The sequence below is a fragment of the Oncorhynchus clarkii genome, chromosome 18 (genome assembly GCF_045791955.1).
Source record: "Oncorhynchus clarkii lewisi isolate Uvic-CL-2024 chromosome 18, UVic_Ocla_1.0, whole genome shotgun sequence".
NCBI classification, from domain to species: domain Eukaryota; kingdom Metazoa; phylum Chordata; class Actinopteri; order Salmoniformes; family Salmonidae; genus Oncorhynchus; species Oncorhynchus clarkii.
In genome coordinates this window covers 34,665,849-34,687,990 of record NC_092164.1, presented here as the reverse complement: position 1 = coordinate 34,687,990, position 22,142 = coordinate 34,665,849, and the positions used below count along the sequence as shown (strand labels likewise).

Sequence of the window (22,142 nt, the reverse complement as noted above, 5' to 3'; positions counted from 1 at the left end):
AATATATATTTTTTTCAGAGCCGTTTGGTAGCCGAAAGAGCAGGCTCTTTTTGGTGAGCTGAGCCGAACGAGCTGGCTCACTGAAAAGAGCCGGAATGCCCATTACTAGTTGTCACGGGAAGTGCTGGTCCACTCTCGTTGAAAATAAAATGGCTAGCTGTATCGTACAAATTCATTTAAACTAATATACGTGTTTTTGGTCTTAATGTAATGTTAGCAGTGTGATTAATGTTTGCTTTAAAATCAAAATTTAAGAAGATAAATTGTAGAAATAGGCGGGGTTTATGATTTTGTGGCTGTGTAACTGCTGACGCTCGTTTGAAATAAGCTAACAAAGTAAACATACTAACGTTAGCCAGCTGGCTTGCTAGCCAATATACAATGAATGACCGGTTATTGAGTGCCTAGTTACTCCACAACATATAGTAAGGGGAAAAGATATCTACAGTAGTAGCAGGTAAGGAAACACTAAACTAACGTCGACTTTACTGTCTTTTAGCAGGCAGGTCACAAACTACGGCTAGCTAGCTAACGGCCTGTGGCTAGTAGGGGGGCAACAAGCTAGCTAGCGAGGTACACCTAGCTGGGTAACGTTAGTTATGAGAGAGGTTGGATACACAATATTACCGTTTGCGAAATGTAAAACCTGCACAATTGACCGTAGCAAATTATGTTCGTGCTAACTAGTTAACGTTAGCTAGTAACGTTAACAGCAGCAGTAGTATTACGTTAGCTTTATAGTCACATAAAACAATTAGATATATTATTTGATTTAGGTAACTGGTTGCTAACGTTAGGTCGGAAAATAATGTATGATTATCTTCAACCTAAGGCGCTTGATGTCTTTTTTTTCCATAGAGAGCCATTTCATATAGCTGATTTCAGCAATTTGTTGTGACCTGCTTGACAAGCAAGCCTTGAAAACAAAACGAGCAAACGACCTACTCTAACATCAATTAATAATCACAGGGAATGTTTGATGTCAAGCCGAGATATGGGAGCTGTTGTGCTTTTACTCTTTTTTATTTTAGTTATTTTTTCACCTTTATCTAACTAGGCAAGTCAGTTAAGAACAAATTCTTATTTTCAATGACGGCCTAGGAACAGTGGGTTAACTGCCTGTTCAGGGGCAGAACGAAAGATTTGTACCTTGTCAGCTCGGGGATATGAACTTCCGGTTACTAGTCCAACGCTCTAACCACTAGGCTACCCTGCCGCCCCGTCTTTGAAGTATAGTCAGACACCATCGTGCCTCTTGTACAGCCATGGGGGTCTCTCGCTTGCTCTTTGGTCTGAATTTGGCCAGTATGACTGTAGCTGGATAAATGTCCAGATCCCAGAAAGTGCCACGTTTCCCTTTGGTTGATCCAGATGCTAAATGTTCCCTTTTAAAATATTTGTATTTTTATGATCATTGCATAATTTCAAGAGAGTCCTCTTCATGTCTCTCCTATAGGCTCCACGGTAGCTAAGATGGAGGTGCTGTGTTTCCGGTTGCCTGGTCACGGTGACGCCACCCTGAAGAGCATGAACTCCCTGAGGTCCAGGCAGCAGTTCTGTGACATCACTATCGTGGCCAGCGGCAGGCAGACGTTCCGGGGACACAAAGTGGTCCTTGCTGCCTGCTCCCCCTTCCTTAGGGACCAGTTCCTGCTCAACCCCTCCTCTGAACTGCAGGTGGGTGCCAGGGAAAACCACCGTGATACACACTATTTGGGTTATGTTTGATGAATGTTGAGTGTCATCTTCAGATGTACGAGCCCCTGACATACACTTCTTGTCACATACCCTTTTGATCTGACTGTTTTAATAGGCATATTTTCGAGCCTGGGAAGTTCTCAAATGTTGCATCATGCCAGCTGTGGTTCCAGTCCTATGCCTCATTATAGTAGATTATATCACAAGTCTTGCAGGATATGACACTAATGGCTTACACGATTGATCATAAGAAAAATAAAACTACATGACCAAAAGTATATGGACACCGGCTTGTTGAACATCTAATTTCAAAATCATGGGCATTAATATGGAGCCCCCCCCCCCCCTGCTGCTAAAACAGCCTCCACTCTGTAGGGGGGCTTTCCACTAGATGATGGAACATTGCTGCGGGGACTTGCTTCCATTCAGCCACAACAGCATTAGTGAGGTCGGGCACTGATGTTGGGCGATTAGGCCTAGCTCGCAGTTGCCGTTACGATTCATCCCAAAGTTGTTTGATGGGGTTGAGGTCAGGGCTCTGTAGGCCAGTCAAGTTCTTCCACACTGATCTCGACAAACGATTTCTGTATGGACCTCTCATTGTCATGATGAAACAGGAAAGGCCCAAACTGTTGCCGCAAAGTTGGAAGCACAGAATCGTCTAGAATGTCATTGTATGCTGTAGCGTTAAGATTTCCCTTCAATGGAACTACGGTGCCTAACCCGAACCATGAAAAACCGTCCCAGACCATTATTCCTCCTCCACCTAACTTTACAGTTGGCACTGCATTAATGCAGGTAGTTGTTCTGGCATCCGCCAAACACAGATTCGCCGTCGGTCTGCCAGATGGTGAAGTGTGATTCATCACTCCAGATGATTGCTATTGCTCCAGAGTCCAATGGCAGTGAGCTTTACACCACTCCAGCTGATGCTTGGCATTGCGCATGGTGATCTTAGGCTTGTGTGGGACTGCTCAGCCATGGAACCCATTTCATGAAGCTCCCGACGAACAGTTCTTGTGCTGGCATTGCTTCCAGAGGCAGTTTGGAACTCAGTAGTGAGTGTTTCAACCGAGGACAGACAATTTTTACGCACTACGTACTTCACCACTTGGCCGTCCCGTTCTGTGAGCTTGTATGGCCTACCACTTTGCGGCTGAGCTGTTGTAGCTCCTAAACGTTTCCACTTAACTTACAATAACAGCACTTCCAGTTGACCGGGGCAGCTCTAACAGGGCAGAAATTTGACGAATTCACTTGTTGGAAAGGTGACATCCTATGACGGTGCCACGTGGAAAGTCACTGCGCTCTTCAGTAAGGCCATTCTACTGCCAATGTCTATGGAGATTGCATTTGAAGGGGTGTCCACATACTTTTTTGTATATATAGTGTATCTGAGACATAACAGCAAAATAGCTGTTTGGTGTGTTTTTCTTTCCTATTTTGTCCTCTAGGTGTCAGTCCTTCACAGCTCCTCTGTGGTATGTGAGCTGCTCCAGTCCTGTTACACCGGTGTGTTGCAGTTCAGCCCCAAGGAGATAGTGAATTATCTGACGGCCGCTAGCTACCTGCAGATGGAGCATGTTGTGGAGAAGTGCCGGGGAGCCCTGGGCAAGTACATGCAGCCAAAGAACCCCAGCTCACCAAAGGTTAGTTACTTATTTTGGTTGGTGTATAGTAAAAGGCACCCTATTGAAGCAATTGTTTGAAATCCCAACGTAAAATGTTATTATACCGTGCTTCAATTGTAGAAGGCAAATACTTACTGAGCTTATCTACTATGTGATTTATCAAAGGCTGGATTGTTTTTACCTGTGAAGATGTTGAACTGGCTCGTCTTCATTCTTTTTCACTCCATCGCTCATTTTCAGATCAAGTCAGAAGAGAGCCAATCGATGCCAGTGACAGTCAGTGGTAGCAGCCACTCCCTTATGTCAACCTCTGCTGATCATTCCTCACTGCAGCCTCACAGTCCTGTACAGTCTCAGGCTGATGACCATACAGACTCAAACAATAAGACAGATATACAACACGATGATGACCCTAACACAATGGATGAGATTAAAGTAAGGAAATTCAGGAACAACACTTACTACTGCATCCATCTGTAAATTTTTTGATGAGTATTTGAATTATTTTTTTGTTAAAAAAATAATAGTTTACCAAATTATATTTGAGAGTATTTTCCAAATACTTAGTTCAAATATGATTTTTAAATACCTTGGTTAAATGTATGCAGTGTATTTGAGTATTTAACAACCTGTCTTTTCAAATAAAATATATATCTGAATGAATACTTTGAGCAAATGTATGTGAAAGTAGTTGAGATATTTTAAATGTATTTGAACCCAGGTCTGGTAGCTACCCAAGGACATTGATTTGTTGCACACTAAAATCGGTCTCATGTTGTTCCAGGTGAGAGTAACAGAGGAGGGCAGGGAGGATTATGACGTGTTCCGGATCTGCATTGAGGATGAGCAGGAGCCGGAAGAAAGGCGAGAGGCAGAGGAAGGTGGAGAGGAAGCCACAGAGGGGCTTCAGGGGTGCCAGTACCAAGATACGGACAGTGTCATAGTGGGAGGGGGCAGGGGTGATGATATGGCCCCAGCTGAAATGTCCATCCGCAACAGCGGCTTTGAGAGGGAGGGGCTCCAAGGCTGGAGGCGTAGACTCACCGACTCACCCAAAGTGGGCCGGGGGAGGGGGAGGGGCTTCAAGAGGAAGCGTGGCTCGTACCGCGAGAGGGAGAGGAGGCCTCTGGGTATGCAGTACCAGGAGGCGTGGCGTCTACCCACCGGGGCGGAGATGATGCAGGGCTTTGGACTGGACTTCAGCCAGGAAGCCATGAGGTCAGCGTTCCTCTCGGGGGGCGATCTCCCACGGCTAGACTACGGGATGGGGGAGGTTCAGGGAGAGGAGCTGGTGCCCCGGGACGGGAATGGTCAGGCCCACTACAACCTGGATGACACCAGTGGTGATGGAGGTGAAGGTAACATGGGGATGGCGGCTGTGCCAACAGGTGGTGACGGGGCGGGGGATGAGTCTGTGGCCGTGGTGGGCTCGACCTCCAGCACAGCGGGGCCGGTGGCATGCGAGCAATGCGGCCTGACCTTCCCCTCGGCCCACTCCCTGGCCGTCCACACGCGCGCCACCCACTTGCTGTACGTGTGCCCCTGCTGCGGCAAACACTTCAACCACTCCAGCAACCTCAACCGCCACATGACTGTGCACCGCGGTGCCAAGGTCCACCGCTGCCCGCTCTGCGACAAGACATTCACGCAGAAGTCCACGCTGTGCGATCACATGAACCTACACAGCGGTGAGCGGCCTCACTGCTGCGCCTACTGCCACTCGCGCTTCGCCCACAAGCCGGCGCTGCGGCGCCACCTCAAGGAGCAGCATGGGAAGACAACCGCTCAGAACAGCCTGGAGGCACAGGCCGAGATGGAGCGAGTGGCAGGGCCAGGTGAAGGAGAGGGAGACACTCAGGACAGATTTGACCTTTGAAAAGGACACTGGAACAGGGAGGGGGAGGAGAGATGCTCCCTTACCCCTCTTCTCAGCCAAAATGTACACTCATTGACTAAGCATTACAGGTTGCAGTTGGAGGTACAGGGGGGTTATTCAAGCAAGCGGCTGTGTGCTTACCTTCTGCTCTAATTGCCAAAAGAGTGGTTTGGAGTGTGCCTTTGAGTTTGTGGGTTGGAAACAAGGTTGTGTGTGCTGGAGGGACCTACTAAGATCTTGAAAGGGAAAGCCCCTACTTTTAGACCTGGGGTGCACAACTCTGGTCCTCCTCACGGGCCGAAGTGTATGCGGTTTGAAGCTCTGGCCAGTCAATGACATGGATTGATTATTTATCTCTTAATTATTTAATTGAAGGGGGGGGAAATGATGACCTACTGTACAGCACCATGGCTCTGGAGAACTGGAGTTGTGCACACCTCAGTTTTAGACCTTTGTCTCATTTTGTTACTCATTGGCTGACCAATAAAATATTTTACAATAGTGTATTTGAAGGTGAGCTTCTTGTTAAACGTTGGATGTTGGTATGTACCAGCTGATTTGTAATGTGTACTTAACAGTGTAAGACACTATATTTAAAGAGGTAGCCTACTTTTATTTTGGGTATCATTCCATAATCATGCTCATCACAAAAGGACGAATAGTAAGAGACCTACACTTTGTGCAATGCGCGTTTACTCAGGACTTGAGACACTATTCTGTAAATGTGCACAAAATGACATGTGACCCGGTGTGCTCAGCTGACGTGTTAATATACAGTGCATTTGGAAAGTGTTCAGAACCCTTCATTTTGTTACGTTACAGCTTTATACATATCTGCACTGTATCGTGCTAAACCAAAGTTAACAGACAAAGCGATGGATGTGAGAGGTAGGTGGGCCGCATCAGACAACCAGATGGAAAAATGTATTGATGTGATTTATTGAGCTCCACAAAACAATGAAAACCCTGGTTACAAGAGCAAGACCAAACCACCACAATCTTTGTTCACATGGTCATTGCCATGAATGAAATGTAGCATCTACTCAGAACTGACACATGGTGCCGTATCGGGCAATCAACAACCAACACAAAATGCAATATAGAAAATGCATACAAAGCTAACTCATTGATTCGTACAGATCTCCAATGCGGGGCACGCCTCTTAGCTCATAGGAAATCCTCACTGTACACAACCTGGTTTCTCTTGTCTCTGTAGGAACCTTTGGCACTGTTCTGCACAGCTGTGAGGGGAAAGAGAAAGTATACATGAATCCAGAGTTGACACTTCCTGTCATACACTGCTTGTTAGTCCGATCTGTGTTTGACCAGAACTGATATTTACCCAGAGTGGCCCAAACAGATTTGCCGGTGGCTGCCTCCAGCATGGGCTGCTTCCTGGCGATGCTGACTTTGATGGTGACGTCTCCCACCGTGCTTCCATTCAACTGGGAGAAGAAGAGTGTATAGATGATAGGTTTTACACTATAATGCCTTAAGTTGGGACGGAGCTAGAGCTATACTGACTGACCTCCGCTACAGCTTGGTCTGCAGACTCCATCTTCTCAAAGGTGATAAATGCACAGCTAGAAAGAGAAAGACAAGGCTGTGTTCATTAGGCACCAAACAGAACAAAACAGCGAGGGACTTACTGGACTAGTTTTAGTTTTCAACTGCAAAACATTTTAAAACACTGAACATTTTCAGTTTTGGATGCTCTCCCAATCACACACCCACAAGGACATAAAAGTAATGTAGCCGTACTTGCGTGGGGAATCCATGGACAGGTCAATGATGGTGCCCTGTTGTGAGAAGGCTGAACGCAGGTTGTCCTCCACAAGGCCAGTTCCATACACGTACACTGTGTTCCCCTTCCTCACCCCTCTCCGCTCTGGGTACGAGTCTGATCCTGAGAGGGGGAAAGAGAGAGAAGATAAGGGAGAAGAAAAACAGTTCCATTATTCCATCCTTGAATTTGTATTTTGAGATAAACATCCTTTTAAGAATGCCAATGATAAGACACATGAACAGACAGAAGTCCAGTAAACGAATACTCACGTCTGAACGGTCCGTCTCGCTCACGTGACTCTCTGTCTCCTCCCCTTTCCCGGTCTCCGTCCTGGCTCCTGTCTCTCTCGCGGTCTCGCGGCTCTCTGTCCCTGCCCCGGTCGCCGCTGCCCCGGTCTCTCTCTCTGTCCCGGTCTCTCTCTCTGTCGCGCTCCCTCTCTCTGTCCATCTCTCGATCTCCTCTGTCTCTCTCTCGCTCCATGTCTCTGCTGGTGGAAAGGCCGCCGCCTCCCTCCTCCTCCTCATCACGAGCCGCCCGGTCACCTGGAGTGACGAAGCTGTTAGAGATCGAGATGTTAAACCGCCTTATACAGAGAACCAGCTTTTATTATTTATCAGAGCTTTTAGGCTTACCTCTCATACAAAGATTTTCTGTGGGCTCTTTTGCCAGCCTAGAGTAGAAATTAAAATTTAAAAGCAACAGTATCAGTTGTATATTTCCCCCCCCAAAAAAATATCCAAGTCACTGGTTCTGTGACCACAATACAGGCAGACAGCATTGGCAAAATACTGTAAATGCATGCCATTTTGTAGGTCAATCAATTCATCAATTCATTGGCTGATTTTATATGGGATGTCATATAATTCTAATTTTACCTCAGAAAGTTCCTCATCAGTGGACATGCTCCTTTGGAATGGTTGGAAAGCCACAGGGCCTGGGACTTTCTCTGGATCCTGGTAAACAGAAAGAGAAAATATAACAAATCATTACTAAACCATAAATGGATACGTTTGAGTTCCATCACAGACTAGTTTATGTGTCAGATTTAAAAGGCATTTGCAACTGTCAGCTTTAAACATTATTATTATTATTATGTATATAAATTGTTGTATCAATAATTTATTCTATGATCAATTCACAATACACATCCTTGCATATTGCATTTTGTATCTCACCTTGAGCTTGATCTCTAGCGTTCTAGAGCGCTTGAAGCCAGAGTTCTTGTTCTCTGACTTGATGGCGCTGATGGCTCCAGACTTGATAAGCATCTTTGCCTGCTCTGTAGCTGTTGCTGTATCTAGCACCGGCTGGTCTGACAAAGCTAGGAGGGAGAGAGTAGATGCAACATAATCAACTGTGACAAAGTATCTGCTTAGTAATACAGTTTTAAAAAGTGAAGACAAAGCCACATACTTCGCTTCAATCCACTCTGATTGGTCTGGCTGGTTGAACTCTGCTGCTTCTTCAAAGCCAGCAGTGCCTTTTTCTAGAGGTGTGAGGATAGAGGGAGTGAAAGAGAATAAGAGGTGTAAACACTAAGGCCAATCGGAGTTTGGTAACATAATAATATCTAACTTTCAACATTATGAATGTGATGATGATGACTGACCGGTGAATTTAACAAAGACCTAGGACTACTCCTGATCACACCTGCAAATGTGGGGGCAGTGACACATCTCATTGTCAAAAGCAGGATACGGATACATAGATTTCTCTGTAGTCAAGTGAGGAGATTCTTAAAGTTGTTCACCTTTTTCTTGAGTTTGGCATATTTCTTCTGCAGAGATTCCTCTTCCTCTGTCAAAGAGCTTGGGAACACCACCATCTCGAACCAAGCTGGAAAGTATTGCGAAAGAGGATTAGACAACCAGAATAGTGGACATATTTGCACAACACAATGAATACCAATACACACGTGTGGTTGAATTCAACTCTATAATGCAATTGCATAAACTCAAAAACTACTATTTACACTTTGTTCACGACCAAATAGATTTCTGTTTCTACATTCTACATGCATCTGACAACATTTTAAAACCTTACGTTAGCTTGTCGGTTGGCTAGCTAACGTTACCTATTAACATTAGCTGCTATTACTAGCAATCTACATTGTGTTACACAGGGCAGTGGAAAGTATATAATTACTTATCAACAATATGGCAATGTACCTTTCAGACTACAACGATAAACAAAATATACTACATTGACACTATTGTATTTAGAAATGTAATTATGTTATTACCTTTGTTACGTTACTATAGCTAGTTGTAATCACACCCATTCACGAACACAAAAACACAGGCGCATGAAAATGACGTACACAGTTGTAATGGCGCATGAGTAAGAAAAATCACTATTCAACTTGCTAAAATTTATGGAATAAGTCAATTATAAGGAATGCATGGCCTACACTTGAAAACATTAAGTAAGATAATGTATTAATATTGAGATACATATCGTATTACATATGGCAATTTGACCTACTTCCGCCTTTGCCATTTCCGAAAAGACAGTGAACTGCTGCACCAACTTTCATCTGCGGTAGAGAAATGGAAAGAATAGGTGAAGGAGATTTAGATAATATGTACAGATAATGAATTAGGCATACGGTTAAGGCCATTGCTGTAAACTTAGCTTTAAAGTGACTTGCTAGCAATACAGTTTACTGGCGAATATAACAACTTGGGTTAGCCTAGCTAACGTTAGCTAGCCAGTTCAGCTCTCATTCATGTTGCAGAAATGTAACGTTAGTCCCTGACAATATGCGCAACGTGTTTTGAACAGAATCTTAACAGCTAAAGCAGTAAATGATGACATTGCAATATATGTTTATATGGTTCAATATCTTACAATTGACTCTAATGTATTGCGCGATAGAGGACAGCCCATAGAAACTAGGCTATTCATCTCAATCCCATTTCTCTCTCCATAGATCTTCCCCCTGTGGGCCCCACAGATCTCCCGCTATCCCTGCTGGAGATGGGTTGCTCTGGCAGGTTTGAGCTCATCACACATCCACAGCCCAATGACCAGCCCCTGTATCCACAAAGCACGGTCAGTATGACTCAAATCAAATTTTATATGCCACATGTGCCGAATACAACATGTAGACCTTACAGTGAAATGCTTATTTACAGGCCCTTAACCAACAATGCAGTTAAGAAAATACAAAAAAAAAGTAAGAGATAAGAATAACAAATAATTAAAGAGCAGCAGTAAATAACAATAGCGGTGCTATATATAGGGGGTACCGGTACAGAGTTGATGTGTGGGGGTAATATGTGCATGTAGGTAGAGTTAAAGTGACTACCGGTATGCATAAATAATAACGGAGTAGCAGCAGTGTAGAAGAGGCGGGGATACAAATAGAGTAGCCATTTGATTAGATGTTCAGGAGTCTTCTGGCTTGGAGTTAAAAGTTGTTTCGAAGCCTCTTAGACCTAGACTTGACACTCTGGTACCGCTTGCCGAGCGGTAGCAGAGATAACAGTTTCTGACTAGGGTGGCTGGAGTCTTTGAAAATTTGTAGGTCCTTCCTCTGACAACGCCTGGTATAGAGGTCCTGGATGGCAGGAAGCTTGGCCCCAGTGATGTACTGGGCCGTACGCACTACCCTCTGTAGTGCCTTGCGGTCGGCGGCCGAGCAGTTGCCATACCAGGCAGTGATGCAACCCGTCAGGATGCTTTCGATGGTGCAGCTATCTCAGTCTGTGGTTGGATTCTTATCTGAAAACTCGCCTCGCCATTTCTACAGATATGAAAGGACTGCTTAAAGTATACAAGCAATATATTGCATATCTCCATCTACCTCTATTTGTTTAAGTCAAGTTTTTACAGTAGGTGTCACCTACCTACCTAGGTCCTTAAGAACCGCAAAGGCCCGCCATCAAGTTTAAAGGAAAGGAGCAAACTTCAGTTTGGAAAGCATCCTGTGTTTACATACAGTGGGGCAAAAAAGTATTTAGTCAGCCACCAATTGTGCAAGTTCTTCCACTTAAAAAGATGAGAGGCCTGTAATTTTCATCATAGGTACACTTCAACTATGACACAAAATTAGAAAAAAAAATCCAGAAAATCACATTGTAGGATTTTTAATGAATTTATTTGCAAATTATGGTGGAAAATAAGTATTTGGTCACCTACAAACAAGCAAGATTTCTGGCTCTCACAGACCTGTAACTTCTTCTTTAAGAGGCTCCTCTGTCCTCCACTCGTTAACTGTATTAATGGCACCTGTTTGAACTTGTTATCAGTATAAAAGACACCTGTCCACAACCTCAAACAGTCACACTCCAAACTCCACTATGGCCAAGACCAAAGAGCTGTCAAAGGACACCAGAAACACAATTGTAGACCTGCACCAGGCTGGGAAGACTGAATCTGCAATAGGTAAGCAGCTTGGTTTGAAGAAATCAACTGTGGGAGCAATTATTAGGAAATGGAAGACATACAAGACCACTGATAATCTCCCTCGATCTGGGGCTCCACGCAAGATCTCACCCCGTGGGGTCAAAATGATCACAAGAACGGTCAGCAAAAATCCCTGAACCACACGGGGGGACCTAGTCAATGACCTGCAGAGAGCTGGGACCAAAGTAACAAAGCCTACCATCAGTAACACACTACGCCGCCAGGGACTCAAATCTTGCAGTGCCAGACGTGTCCCCCTGCTTAAGCCAGTACATGTCCAGGCCCGTCTGAAGTTTGCTAGAGAGCATTTGGATGATCCAGAAGAAAATTGGGAGAATGTCATATGGTCAGATGAAACCAAAATATAACTTTTTGGTAAAAACTCAACTCGTCGTGTTTGGAGGACAAAGAATGCTGAGTTGCATCCAAAGAACACCATACCTACTGTGAAGCATGGGGGTGGAAACATCATGCTTTGGGGCTGTTCTTCTGCAAAGGGACCAGGACGACTGATCCGTGTAAAGGAAAGAATGAATCGGGCCATGTATCGTGAGATTTTGAGTGAAAACCTCCTTCGATCAGCAAGGGCATTGAAGATGAAACGTGGCTGGGTCTTTCAGCATGACAATGATCCCAAACACACCTCCCGGGCAACGAAGGAGTGGCTTCGTAAGAAGCATTTCAAGGTCCTGGAGTGGCCTAGCCAGTCTCCAGATCTCAACCCCATAGAAAATCTTTGGAGGGAGTTGAAAGTCCGTGTTGCCCAGCAACAGCCCCAAAACATCACTGCTCTAGAGGAGATCTGCATGGAGGAATGGGCCAAAATACCAGCAACAGTGTTTGAAAACCTTGTGAAGACTTACAGAAAACGTTTGACCTCTGTCATTGCCAACAAAGGGTATATAACAAAGTATTGAGATAACAAAAGTTTATTGACCAAATACTTATTTTCCACCATAATTTGCAAATAATTTCATTAAAAATCCTACAATGTGATTTTCTGTTTTTTTTTTCTTCTCATTTTGTCTGTCATAGTTGAAGTGTACCTATGATGAAAATGATAGGCCTCTCTCATCTTTTTAAGTGGGAGAACTTGCACAATTGGTGGCTGACTAAATACTTTTTTGCCCCTTTGTACATCTCCTATCTAATCTCTCCAGCCTATTATCTCCCTTATGTGTTTCTATCATTCATTTATCTACAGCTCCCCCATGGACTCCCTCCCACCAGTGTGGGCCTGGAGACAGAGGTAGAGAAGCGCTTCCTACGCGACCCTGCCTGGCTTCCCATACACGATACCGACTCTGCCTTCCACAGGTTTCTGAAGTGAGTCTGCTTACAGTGCCTTCATGTATTCATACCCAAGGGCTTAATCCACATTTTGTCGTGTTAGTCTGAATTCTTTTTTATATATATTTTTTCCATTCTTCACACAATACTACATAATGACAAAATTAAAACATGTTTGATTTATTTGAAACAAATATATTGAAAATTAAATACAGAAATATTGAACATACATATTCACACCCCGTAGTCAATACATGTTAGAATCACCTTCAGCAGCGATTACAGCTGTGAGTTTTTCTGGGTAAGTCTCTAAATGCTTGACACACCTGGATTGTATAATATCTGCACATTTATTATTTTTAAAATTCTTCAAGGTATGCCAAGTTGGTTGTTGATCATTGCTAGACAGCCATTTTCAAGTTTTGACATTGATTTTAAGCAGATTTAAGTCAAAACTGTAACTATGCCACTTAGGAACATTCAATGTCGTCTTGGTAAGCAACTCTTTCCATGACATAGTAGGCTGACCAGGTGAAAACTATATCGTCCCTTGTTGATGTCACACATTAAATCCACTTCAGTCAGTCAGTGTAGTAGTGATGGGCATTCCGTCTCTTTTCAGTGAGCCAGCTCGTTCGGCTCAGCTCACTAAAAGAGCCGTCTCTTTTTTCTCCCAAACGGCTCTTTAAAAAAAATATGTTTTGTATTTTTTCAAGTCAAACCGTTTGCGATAGTTTGACTATGATTGGGGTTAAAACAATTCTAATTAAATTATTAAATGAAATCATACTCTACCTTAACCACAATGTATGTAAAAATGCATTGGTTTGTTATGAAAAAGAATGCTATTAAACATTTGCATTTAAAGTATAACCGTTTCATGTATATAAACAAAGTGCATATAAATCTAACCATTCAACAATAATACAATCTGAACAGCATAATAAAGAATATTGCACCATGTCAAAGAAAAATAAATAACAATGTGCAAAACTGTAGCATTCCACTTAAAACATTAAACTGGTCCCTCTTTTCTCTCTCTCCTTTATTGCCATGTTATAACCAGCAGCACACAGCAATGCTGACCATAGTTTGCTTTTATGAGAGATTTGCATTCAGAAATGCAAGCTGCCTCACTTTCGAGGGGCTGATGCGGTTTCTTCTCTCAGTAATTATTTGTCCCGTTTTTGAGAAGACCCTCTCAGAGGGAAAGGATGTGGCCACTATGCAGAGTCTCCCTGTCATGACTGTAGTAAGCCGTGGGTAGACAGAGGTCTTGTTCTTCCACCAGCTCAGAGGAGGAGGGGCTCCTCCAAATAGGATCGGACCTCCATTATGGCATCTGCTGAGGGATTCCTTTGTGCTGTATCCCCAGTTGCTCTCTCGTCAAACAGCAGACGTTTATGGCACTGGTGCTTCTGCTCCATCTGATCCCTCTTCTTCCTGTTGCCCTATATTATTACATTTATTTTTTTTGTTCTTTGAATTAGTTAATTCTATTAATTTAAATCTTTTGATTATTCCTATCTTAAATTTTTATTTATTTTTATGAATAGATTCAGCACTTCTGATATGCGAGCCGGCTCCCAACATTCACCTACAAGAGCCATCTCTTAGAGCCGACTCATTCGTGAACGACCCATCACTACAGTGTAGATGAATTTTTAATAATGATTTTTAAGCCTTGAGACAATTGAGACATGGATTGTGTATGTGTGCAATTCAGAGGGTGAATTGGCAAGACACAAGATTTGTGCCTTTGAACGGGCTATGGTAGTAGGTGCCAGGTGCTCCAGTTTGTGCCAAGAACTGCAATGCTGCCTTGGTTTTCACACTCAACAGTTTCCCGTGTGTATCAAGAATGGTCCACCACTCAAAGGACATCCAGCCAACTTGACACAACTGTGGGAAGCATTGGAGTCAACAATTGAGGCTGTTCTGGGGGAAAAAGTGGAAGGTGTTCTTAACTCAATATTAGGAAAGTGTTCTTCATGTTTTGTACAATCAGTATATTTTTGGCCTTGTGTTTTAGGTTATTGTATAACTGAAAGGGGCATTTGTCTCCCAGTGTTTGTTGGAAAGCAGACTGAACCAGGTTTTACTCTAGAATTTTGCCGGTGCTTAGCTCTATTCCGTTTTCTTTTTATCCTGCATAAACTCCCTAGTTCTTGCCGATGACAAGCATACTCATAGCATGATGCAGCCCCTACCATTGATGTGTTGTGTTGGATTTGCCACAAACATAACCTTTTGTATTTAGGGCATTTGCCACTTTTTGCTACTTTTGCAGTTTTACTTTAGAGCTATATTGCAAACAGGATGCATGCTTTGGAATTGTTTTATTCTGTACAGACTTCCTTTTTTTTCACAAATTTAGGTTAATATTGTGTAGTAATTACAATGTGTTGATCCATCCTTAGTTTTCTCCTATCACAGCCATTAAACTCTGTTTTAAAGTCACCATTGGCCTCATGGTGAAATCCCTGCGCGGTTTCCTTCCTCTCCAGCAACTGAGTTAGGAAGGAAGCCTGTATCCTTGTAGTGACTGGGTGTATTGATACATCATCCAAAGTGTAATTAATAACTTCACCATGCTCAAAGGGATATTCAATATCTGCTTTTAATTTGTTTTACCCATCTACTAATAGGTGTCCTTCTTTTCAAGGCATTGGAAAACATCTCTGGTCTTTTTCGTTGAATCTGTTATGTTTGAAATTCAATGCTTGACTGAGGGACCTTACAGATAATTGTACGTGTGGGGTACAGAGATGAGGTAGTCATTCAAAAATCATGTTAAACACTATTATTGCACACAGAGAAACACTGTACATTTCTTATTAGGGTTTTGCTTGTTTACTTTTTATTTCTTTGATGCCATATAAATCTCACTTGGAAAGTGGTGTTTAAGGGGAATTCAGTGGTCCAGATGAGGCTATTCACCCGTAGTGAAATACTGTTGTACCACATGGTCACAGAATTAATTTGCGGTAACAGACTTGTTGCTTTTCTCTAGGCTGGCTGAGCGAGATGTTCGTGTGGACTCTCTTCTTCATTGCTCTTCGTCTCCTCTCCACTCTGGCATCTCAGTAGTCAGAGATCCAACGACAGGAATGCTTTTGGACTTCACTGAGGTACATGCTATTATCAGCTATGCTGTCTTAGTCTGTGTGTCCGAATAATGCCACTATGATCATGATGTGACTCATTGGGAACATTCAGAATTGTAGCACTTCCCTGAGTGATCTATTAATCTTATTAAAAGGTCTACTTCTTTTCATACACTTGCAACACATTTTACAACCCAGTGTCATTAAATCTCCTTCTCACTCTCTGTCCAGGTGTTACTGGGGGACACAGGCATCTCTGCTAAGAATTCAATGTCCCTGCAGCGTCCACCAAACCCTAATCCCTCTGAGAGTCTCCGAGGAAGCAACACCAACTACCCCTTTCTGCCCGGTGGGTCTGAGTCCTCACCTAAATATATTATCAGATCCTTATATACTACATGAGTGATATGGAGTTGGTCCCCCATTTGCTGCTGGGAAGGCTTTCCACTGGATGTCGGAAGCACAGAATCGTCTTTGTATACTGTAGCGTTTCCCTTCACTGGAACTAAGGGGCATAGCCTGAACCATGAAAAACAGCCCCAGACCATTATTCCACCTCCACCAAACTTTACAATTGGCACTATGCATTTGGGCAGGTAACGCTCTCCTGGCATCCACCAAACCCAGATTCATCCGTCAGATGGCCAGATGGTGAAATGTGATCCATCACTCCAGAGAAGGCATTTCCACTGCTCCAGTGTCCAATGGCGGCGAGCTTTACACCAGTCCAGTCAACACTTCTTGGCATTGCACATGGTGATCTTAGGCTTGTGTGCAGGTGCCCGGCCATGGAAATCCCTCTCATGAAGCTCCCGCCGAACAATTATTGTGCTGACGTTACTTCCAGAGGCAGTTTGGAACTCGGTAATGAGTGTTGCAACCGAGGACAGATGATTTTTACGCACTTCAGTACTTTACGGTCCCGTTCTGTGAGCTTGTATGGCCTTCCACTTCGCGGCTGAGCCGCTGTTGCTCCTAGACGTTTCTTCTTCACAGTAACAGCACTGTTGACCGGGGCAGCTCGAGTAGGACAGAAATTTGACAAACTGACTTGTTGGAATGGTGGCATCCTATGACTGTGCCACGTTGAAAGTCACTGAGCTTTTCAGTAAGGCCATTCTATTGCCAATGTTTGTCTATGGAGATTGCATGGCTGTGTGCTCGATTTTATACACTTGTCAGCAACGTGTGTGGCTGAAATAGCCGAATCCACAAATTTGAAGGGGTGTGCACATACTTTTGTATGTATAGCATATATTCATATATGTATATATGGCTCTGAAACATATAATAAATATTTGTCTTAACCTCTTTATCCTACCCCCTCCTTTTTCGAACATTCTGTTAAAAATCGCGCAACTTTTCAGCGTCCTGCTGCTCATGCCAGGAATATTGTATATGCATATGATGAGTATGTGTGGATAGAAAACACTCTGAAGTTTCTAAAACTGGTTAAATCACGGCTGTGACTATAACAGAGCGTGTGTTTCATCGAAAAGCGCATGAAAAACTGGTCACTGAAATCTGAAAAAAGTATCCATGCGCCCCTTTCATGGATTATTTAAAGGAAACCAAATTTAATATGGAGACGGATGCAATTCCTACAGCTTCCACACGATGTCGCCAAAAACGTCATTTTCATTGACAAAAATCCATTGAGACATTACGAATAGATCCTTGATTCCATCCAGCCTACCTCAATCGATTTTGGAAGATTGAAAAATGGACACTGTTTTCTTTTGTAGCTGCTATTGAATACAGATCGCCCAGTGATCAATTTGATCGCTTATTAACGTTTACAAATACCTAAAGTTGGGTTATAAAAGTAGGTTGAAGTTTTTTGTCAAAGAATATAGGCAACTTATATAATTTTTAAACATGACGTTGCGTGTTGGAAGAGAGCTTTTTTCGTGATGCAGACAGGCCATACAAATTGATATTTTGGGCATTCATGGACAGATTTAATCGGGAAAAAGACCAATTTGTGATGTTTATGGGACATACAGTGCCTTGCGAAAGTATTCGGCCCCCTTGAACTTTGCGACCTTTTGCCACATTTCAGCCTTCAAACATAAAGATATAAAACTGTATTTTTTTGTGAAGAATCAACAAGTGGGACACAATCATGAAGTGGAACAACATTTATTGGATATTTCAAACTTTTTTAACAAATCAAAAACTGAAAAATTGGGCGTGCAAAATTATTCAGCCCCTTTACTTTCAGTGCAGCAAACTCTCTCCAGAAGTTCAGTGAGGATCTCTGAATGATCCAATGTTGACCTAAATGACTAATGATGATAAATACAATCCACCTGTGTGTAATCAAGTCTCCGTATAAATGCACCTGCACTGTGATAGTCTCAGAGGTCCGTTAAAAGCGCAGAGAGCATCATGAAGAACAAGGAACACACCAGGCAGGTCCGAGATACTGTTGTGAAGAAGTTTAAAGCCGGATTTGGATACAAAAATATTTCCCAAGCTTTAAACATCCCAAGGAGCACCGTGCAAGCGATAATATTGAAATGGAAGGAGTATCAGACCACTGCAAATCTACCAAGACCTGGCCGTCTCTCTAAACTTTCAGCTCATACAAGGAGAAGACTGATCAGAGATGCAGCCAAGAGGCCCATGATCACTCTGGACGAACTGCAGAGCTCTACAGCTGAGGTGGGAGACTCTGTCCATAGGACAACAATCAGTCGTATATTGCACAAATCTGGCCTTTATGGAAGAGTGGCAAGAAGAAAGCCATTTCTTAAAGATATCCATAAAAAGTGTCGTTTAAAGTTTGCCACAAGCCACCTGGGAGACACACCAAACATGTGGAAGAAGGTGCTCTGGTCAGATGAAACCAAAATTTAACTTTTTGGCAACAATGCAAAACGTTATGTTTGGCGTAAAAGCAACACAGCTGAACACACCATCCCCACTGTCAAACATGGTGGTGGCAGCATCATGGTTTGGGCCTGCTTTTCTTCGTCAGGGACAGGGAAGATGGTTAAAATTGATTGGAAGATGGATGGAGCCAAATACAGGACCATTCTGGAAGAAAACCTGATGGAGTCTGCAAAAGACCTGAGACTGGGACGGAGATTTGTCTTCCAACAAGACAATGATCCAAAACATAAAGCAAAATCTACAATGGAATGGTTCAAAAATAAACATATCCAGGTGTTAGAATGGCCAAGTCAAAGTCCAGACCTGAATCCAATCGAGAATCTGTGGAAAGAACTGAAAACTGCTGTTCACAAATGCTCTCCATCCAACCTCACTGAGCTCGAGCTGTTTTGCAAGGAGGAATGGGAAAACATTTCAGTCTCTCGATGTGCAAAACTAATAGAGACATACCCCAAGCGACTTACAGCTGTAATCGCAGCAAAAGGTGGCGCTACAAAGTATTAACTTAAGGGGGCTGAATAATTTTGCACGGCCAATTTTTCAGTTTTTGATTTGTTAAAAAAGTTTGAAATATCCAATAAATGTCGTTCCACTTCATGATTGTGTCCCACTTGTTGTTGATTCTTCACAAAAAAATACAGTTTTATATCTTTATGTTTGAAGCCTGAAATGTGGCAAAAGGTCGCAAAGTTCAAGGGGGCCGAATACTTTCGCAAGGCACTGTATAGGAGTGCCAACAAAGAATATCATCAAAGGTAATGAATGTTTTATATTTTCTTTCTGCGTTTTTGTGTAGCGCCGGTTACGCTAATTATTTTGTTTACGTCGCCTTCAGGCATTTTGGGGTGTTGCATGCTATCAGATAATAGCTTCTCATGCTTTCGCCGAAAAGCATTTTAAGAATCTGACTTGTTGGCTAGATTCACAACGAGTGTAGCTTTAATTCAATACCCTACATGTATATTTTAATGAACGTTTGAGTTTTAACGAGTACATTTAGCATTTAGCGTAGCGCATTTGCATTTCCAGGTGCCTACTTGAGACGCAGACGTCTCAAGTAGGAGCAAGAAGTTTTAAGTTAAATCTTCCCTTTAGGCAATTATAGAGAAATATTTCTATCTGTTTTACAAAGGTGGTATGGACGAGCTGACACTGGAGCAAATCAAGACGAAATCCGAGCTGGAGGAAGACATAGACTTTGAGAACGGTGAATTTACCTTTATTATGGAGTTGAAGTGGTGGAGGGGCAATGGTCTTCCATAGAAAAGGCTGCCTGTGCACAGTGAGGCGGGTTAGTGTGAGGCGGGATGCTTACTTTACAATGAATATGCAGAATGAAAGGATCTTTGAAATAACAAACACTGTGCTGTTCCTGGGAACCAAATGGCTCTCTTCAAAAATTGGGAATACAGATTTAAGTGATTACAGATCTTTTTGTGATTGAGTACATGCTTCTTGCTTGTGTCATGATGTTTGTGTAAGTAACATATCTATTTCCCCTTTACTCCAGGGTTACTCACAGTGCCCCCTGGACTTAAAGTTGGGATGGACTTCAGTGACAAAGGTTTGAATGGACATGCACTACATGAACAAAAGTATGTGGACACCTGCTCGTCGAACATCTCATTCCAAAATCATGGGCATTAATATGGAGTTGGTCTCCCCTTTGCTGCTATAACAGCCTCCCCTCTTCTGGGAAGGCTTTCTACTGGATGTTGGAACATTGCTGCGGAGACTTGCTTCCATTCAGCCACAAGAGCATTAGTGAGGTCAGGCACTGATGTTAGGCGATTAGGCTTGGCTCGCAGTCGGCATTCCAATTCATCCCAAAGGTGTTTGATGGGGTTGAGGTCAGGGCTCTGCAGGCCAGTCAAGTTCTTCCACACCGATCTCGACAAACCATTTATGTATGGACCTCACTTTATGCACAGGGGCATTGTCATGCTGAAACAAGAAAGGGCCTTCAACAAACTGTTGCCACAAAGTTGGAAGCACAGAATCGTCTAAAATGTCATTTTATGCTGTAGCGTTAAGATTTCCCTTCACTGGAACTAAGGGACCTCGCCCGAACTATGAAAAACAGACCCAGACCTATTCCTCCTCCACCGAACTTTACTGTAAGCGCTACGCATTGGGGCAGGTAGCGTTCTCCTGACATCCGCCAAACCCAGATTCTTCCGTCAGACGGTTAAGCATGATTCACTCCAGAAAACGCGTTTCCACTGCTCCATAGTCCAAAGGAAGCCGATGTTTGGCAATCCGCATGGTGATCTTAGACTTGTGTGAGGCTGCTCGGCCATGGAAATCCATTATATGAAGCTCCTGACGAACAGTTATTGTGCTGAAGTTGCTTCCAGAGGCAGTTTGGAACTCGGTAGTGAGTGTTGCAACCGAGGACAGATGATTTTTACGCCCTACGTGTTTCAGCGGTTCCATTCGGTGAGCTTGTGTGGCCTACCACTTCGCGGCTGAGCCGTTGTTGCTCTTAGATGTTTCTACTTCACAATAACAGCACTTGCAGTTGACCAGGGCAGCTCTAGCAGTGCAGAAATTTGGTGAACTGGCTTGTTGGAAAGGTGGTATCCTATGACTGTGCCATGTTGAAAGTCACTGAGCTCTTCAGTAAGGCCATTCTACTGCCAATATTTGTCTATGGAGATTGCATGGCTGTGTGCTCGATTTTATATACCTGTCAGCAACGGGTGTGGCTGAAATAGTCAAATTCACTCATTTGAAGGGGTGTCCACATACAGTAGCTTCGTATATATAGTGTATGTTCCTAAGGGTTATCCTCTTAACTTGAATAAATATATAATTTTCTTCCTTTTTAAAATTCTCTCTGTAGATGCCAAAACCACAAAGGGAGAAATCAATCTCCTGTCCCTCCTATCCACCTTTGATGACATCGTAGACTCCCAGCCTGAGGCAGAGGAGAAAGAGAAAGGACTTGGAAGCGGAGATGCTCCAAAACTACCCAGAACCAACAGCCTGGAAGACCTGGGGATCAAGGTATTAAATAAATACTTTTTTTCTGTTGATGAATAAAATCTACATATAAAATGTTGTTTCATGTTCATGTACCTAAAGGTGGTTGTTTATTTCCTCCTGTAGGACTCTCCCTCTACACCTGGGACCACCTCGACAGAGAAGAAAGATGGAGGAACGACCAAACCAGGAGAGGGCCACGAGGAGAGGAAGAGATGGGCTATCCCAGTAGACATCACCTCCCCTTGCGATGACTTCTACAAACGCATCCCCAACCCTGCCTTCAAGGTACTGTGATGTAATGACAAAATATGTTGGTGGTTTGGTAGATGTAGTTGAATATGTCGATGACCAATGTGTTTATTAGTCCCATGTAGATTAAAGAAGCCTGTTTATTGACATTACCTGATACCTACAAATATTGCAGGGTTTAGTTTTATAGTTTTATGACATTATTACAC

The 22,142-nt window shown here is 43.2% G+C and overlaps 3 protein-coding genes across 4 annotated transcripts in view; 2 read left to right on the top strand and 1 right to left on the bottom strand.

Moving 5' to 3' along the window:
- Positions 1–258: 258 nt before the first annotated feature.
- On the top strand, positions 259–5,704 carry LOC139372587 (zinc finger and BTB domain-containing protein 12-like). The gene is made up of 5 exons (XM_071112329.1): positions 259–457; positions 1,457–1,677; positions 3,153–3,347; positions 3,570–3,764; positions 4,114–5,704. Exons 2-5 carry the CDS (start codon positions 1,474–1,476, stop codon positions 5,203–5,205), a joined length of 1,686 nt encoding a protein of 561 aa, XP_070968430.1. The 5' UTR covers positions 259–457; positions 1,457–1,473; the 3' UTR covers positions 5,206–5,704.
- A 424-nt stretch (positions 5,705–6,128) lies between these two features.
- On the bottom strand, positions 6,129–9,298 carry LOC139373379 (negative elongation factor E-like). The gene is made up of 11 exons (XM_071113823.1): positions 9,234–9,298; positions 8,742–8,827; positions 8,405–8,477; positions 8,167–8,312; positions 7,867–7,944; positions 7,624–7,661; positions 7,261–7,547; positions 6,967–7,111; positions 6,734–6,788; positions 6,548–6,650; positions 6,129–6,446 (listed from the first exon to the last, which is right to left on the bottom strand). The coding sequence occupies exons 2-11, from the start codon at positions 8,814–8,816 to the stop codon at positions 6,373–6,375; spliced, it is 1,074 nt and encodes a 357-aa protein (XP_070969924.1). The 5' UTR covers positions 8,817–8,827; positions 9,234–9,298; the 3' UTR covers positions 6,129–6,372.
- A 13-nt stretch (positions 9,299–9,311) lies between these two features.
- The window catches only part of LOC139373377 (superkiller complex protein 2-like), a 54,361-nt gene continuing 41,530 nt past the window's right edge, over positions 9,312–22,142 (top strand). The window contains exons 1-9 of one of the 2 annotated variants that reach the window (XM_071113819.1): positions 9,312–9,553; positions 9,924–10,045; positions 12,606–12,727; positions 15,705–15,822; positions 16,030–16,147; positions 19,829–19,903; positions 20,207–20,260; positions 21,542–21,705; positions 21,808–21,969. In XM_071113819.1, the coding sequence (XP_070969920.1) occupies positions 9,541–9,553; positions 9,924–10,045; positions 12,606–12,727; positions 15,705–15,822; positions 16,030–16,147; positions 19,829–19,903; positions 20,207–20,260; positions 21,542–21,705; positions 21,808–21,969 (948 nt within the window). In that variant the 5' untranslated portion in view covers positions 9,312–9,540. The remainder of the gene's footprint in view (positions 9,554–9,923; positions 10,046–12,605; positions 12,728–15,704; positions 15,823–16,029; positions 16,148–19,828; positions 19,904–20,206; positions 20,261–21,541; positions 21,706–21,807; positions 21,970–22,142) is intronic. The other variant, XM_071113818.1, reaches the window with a different exon arrangement.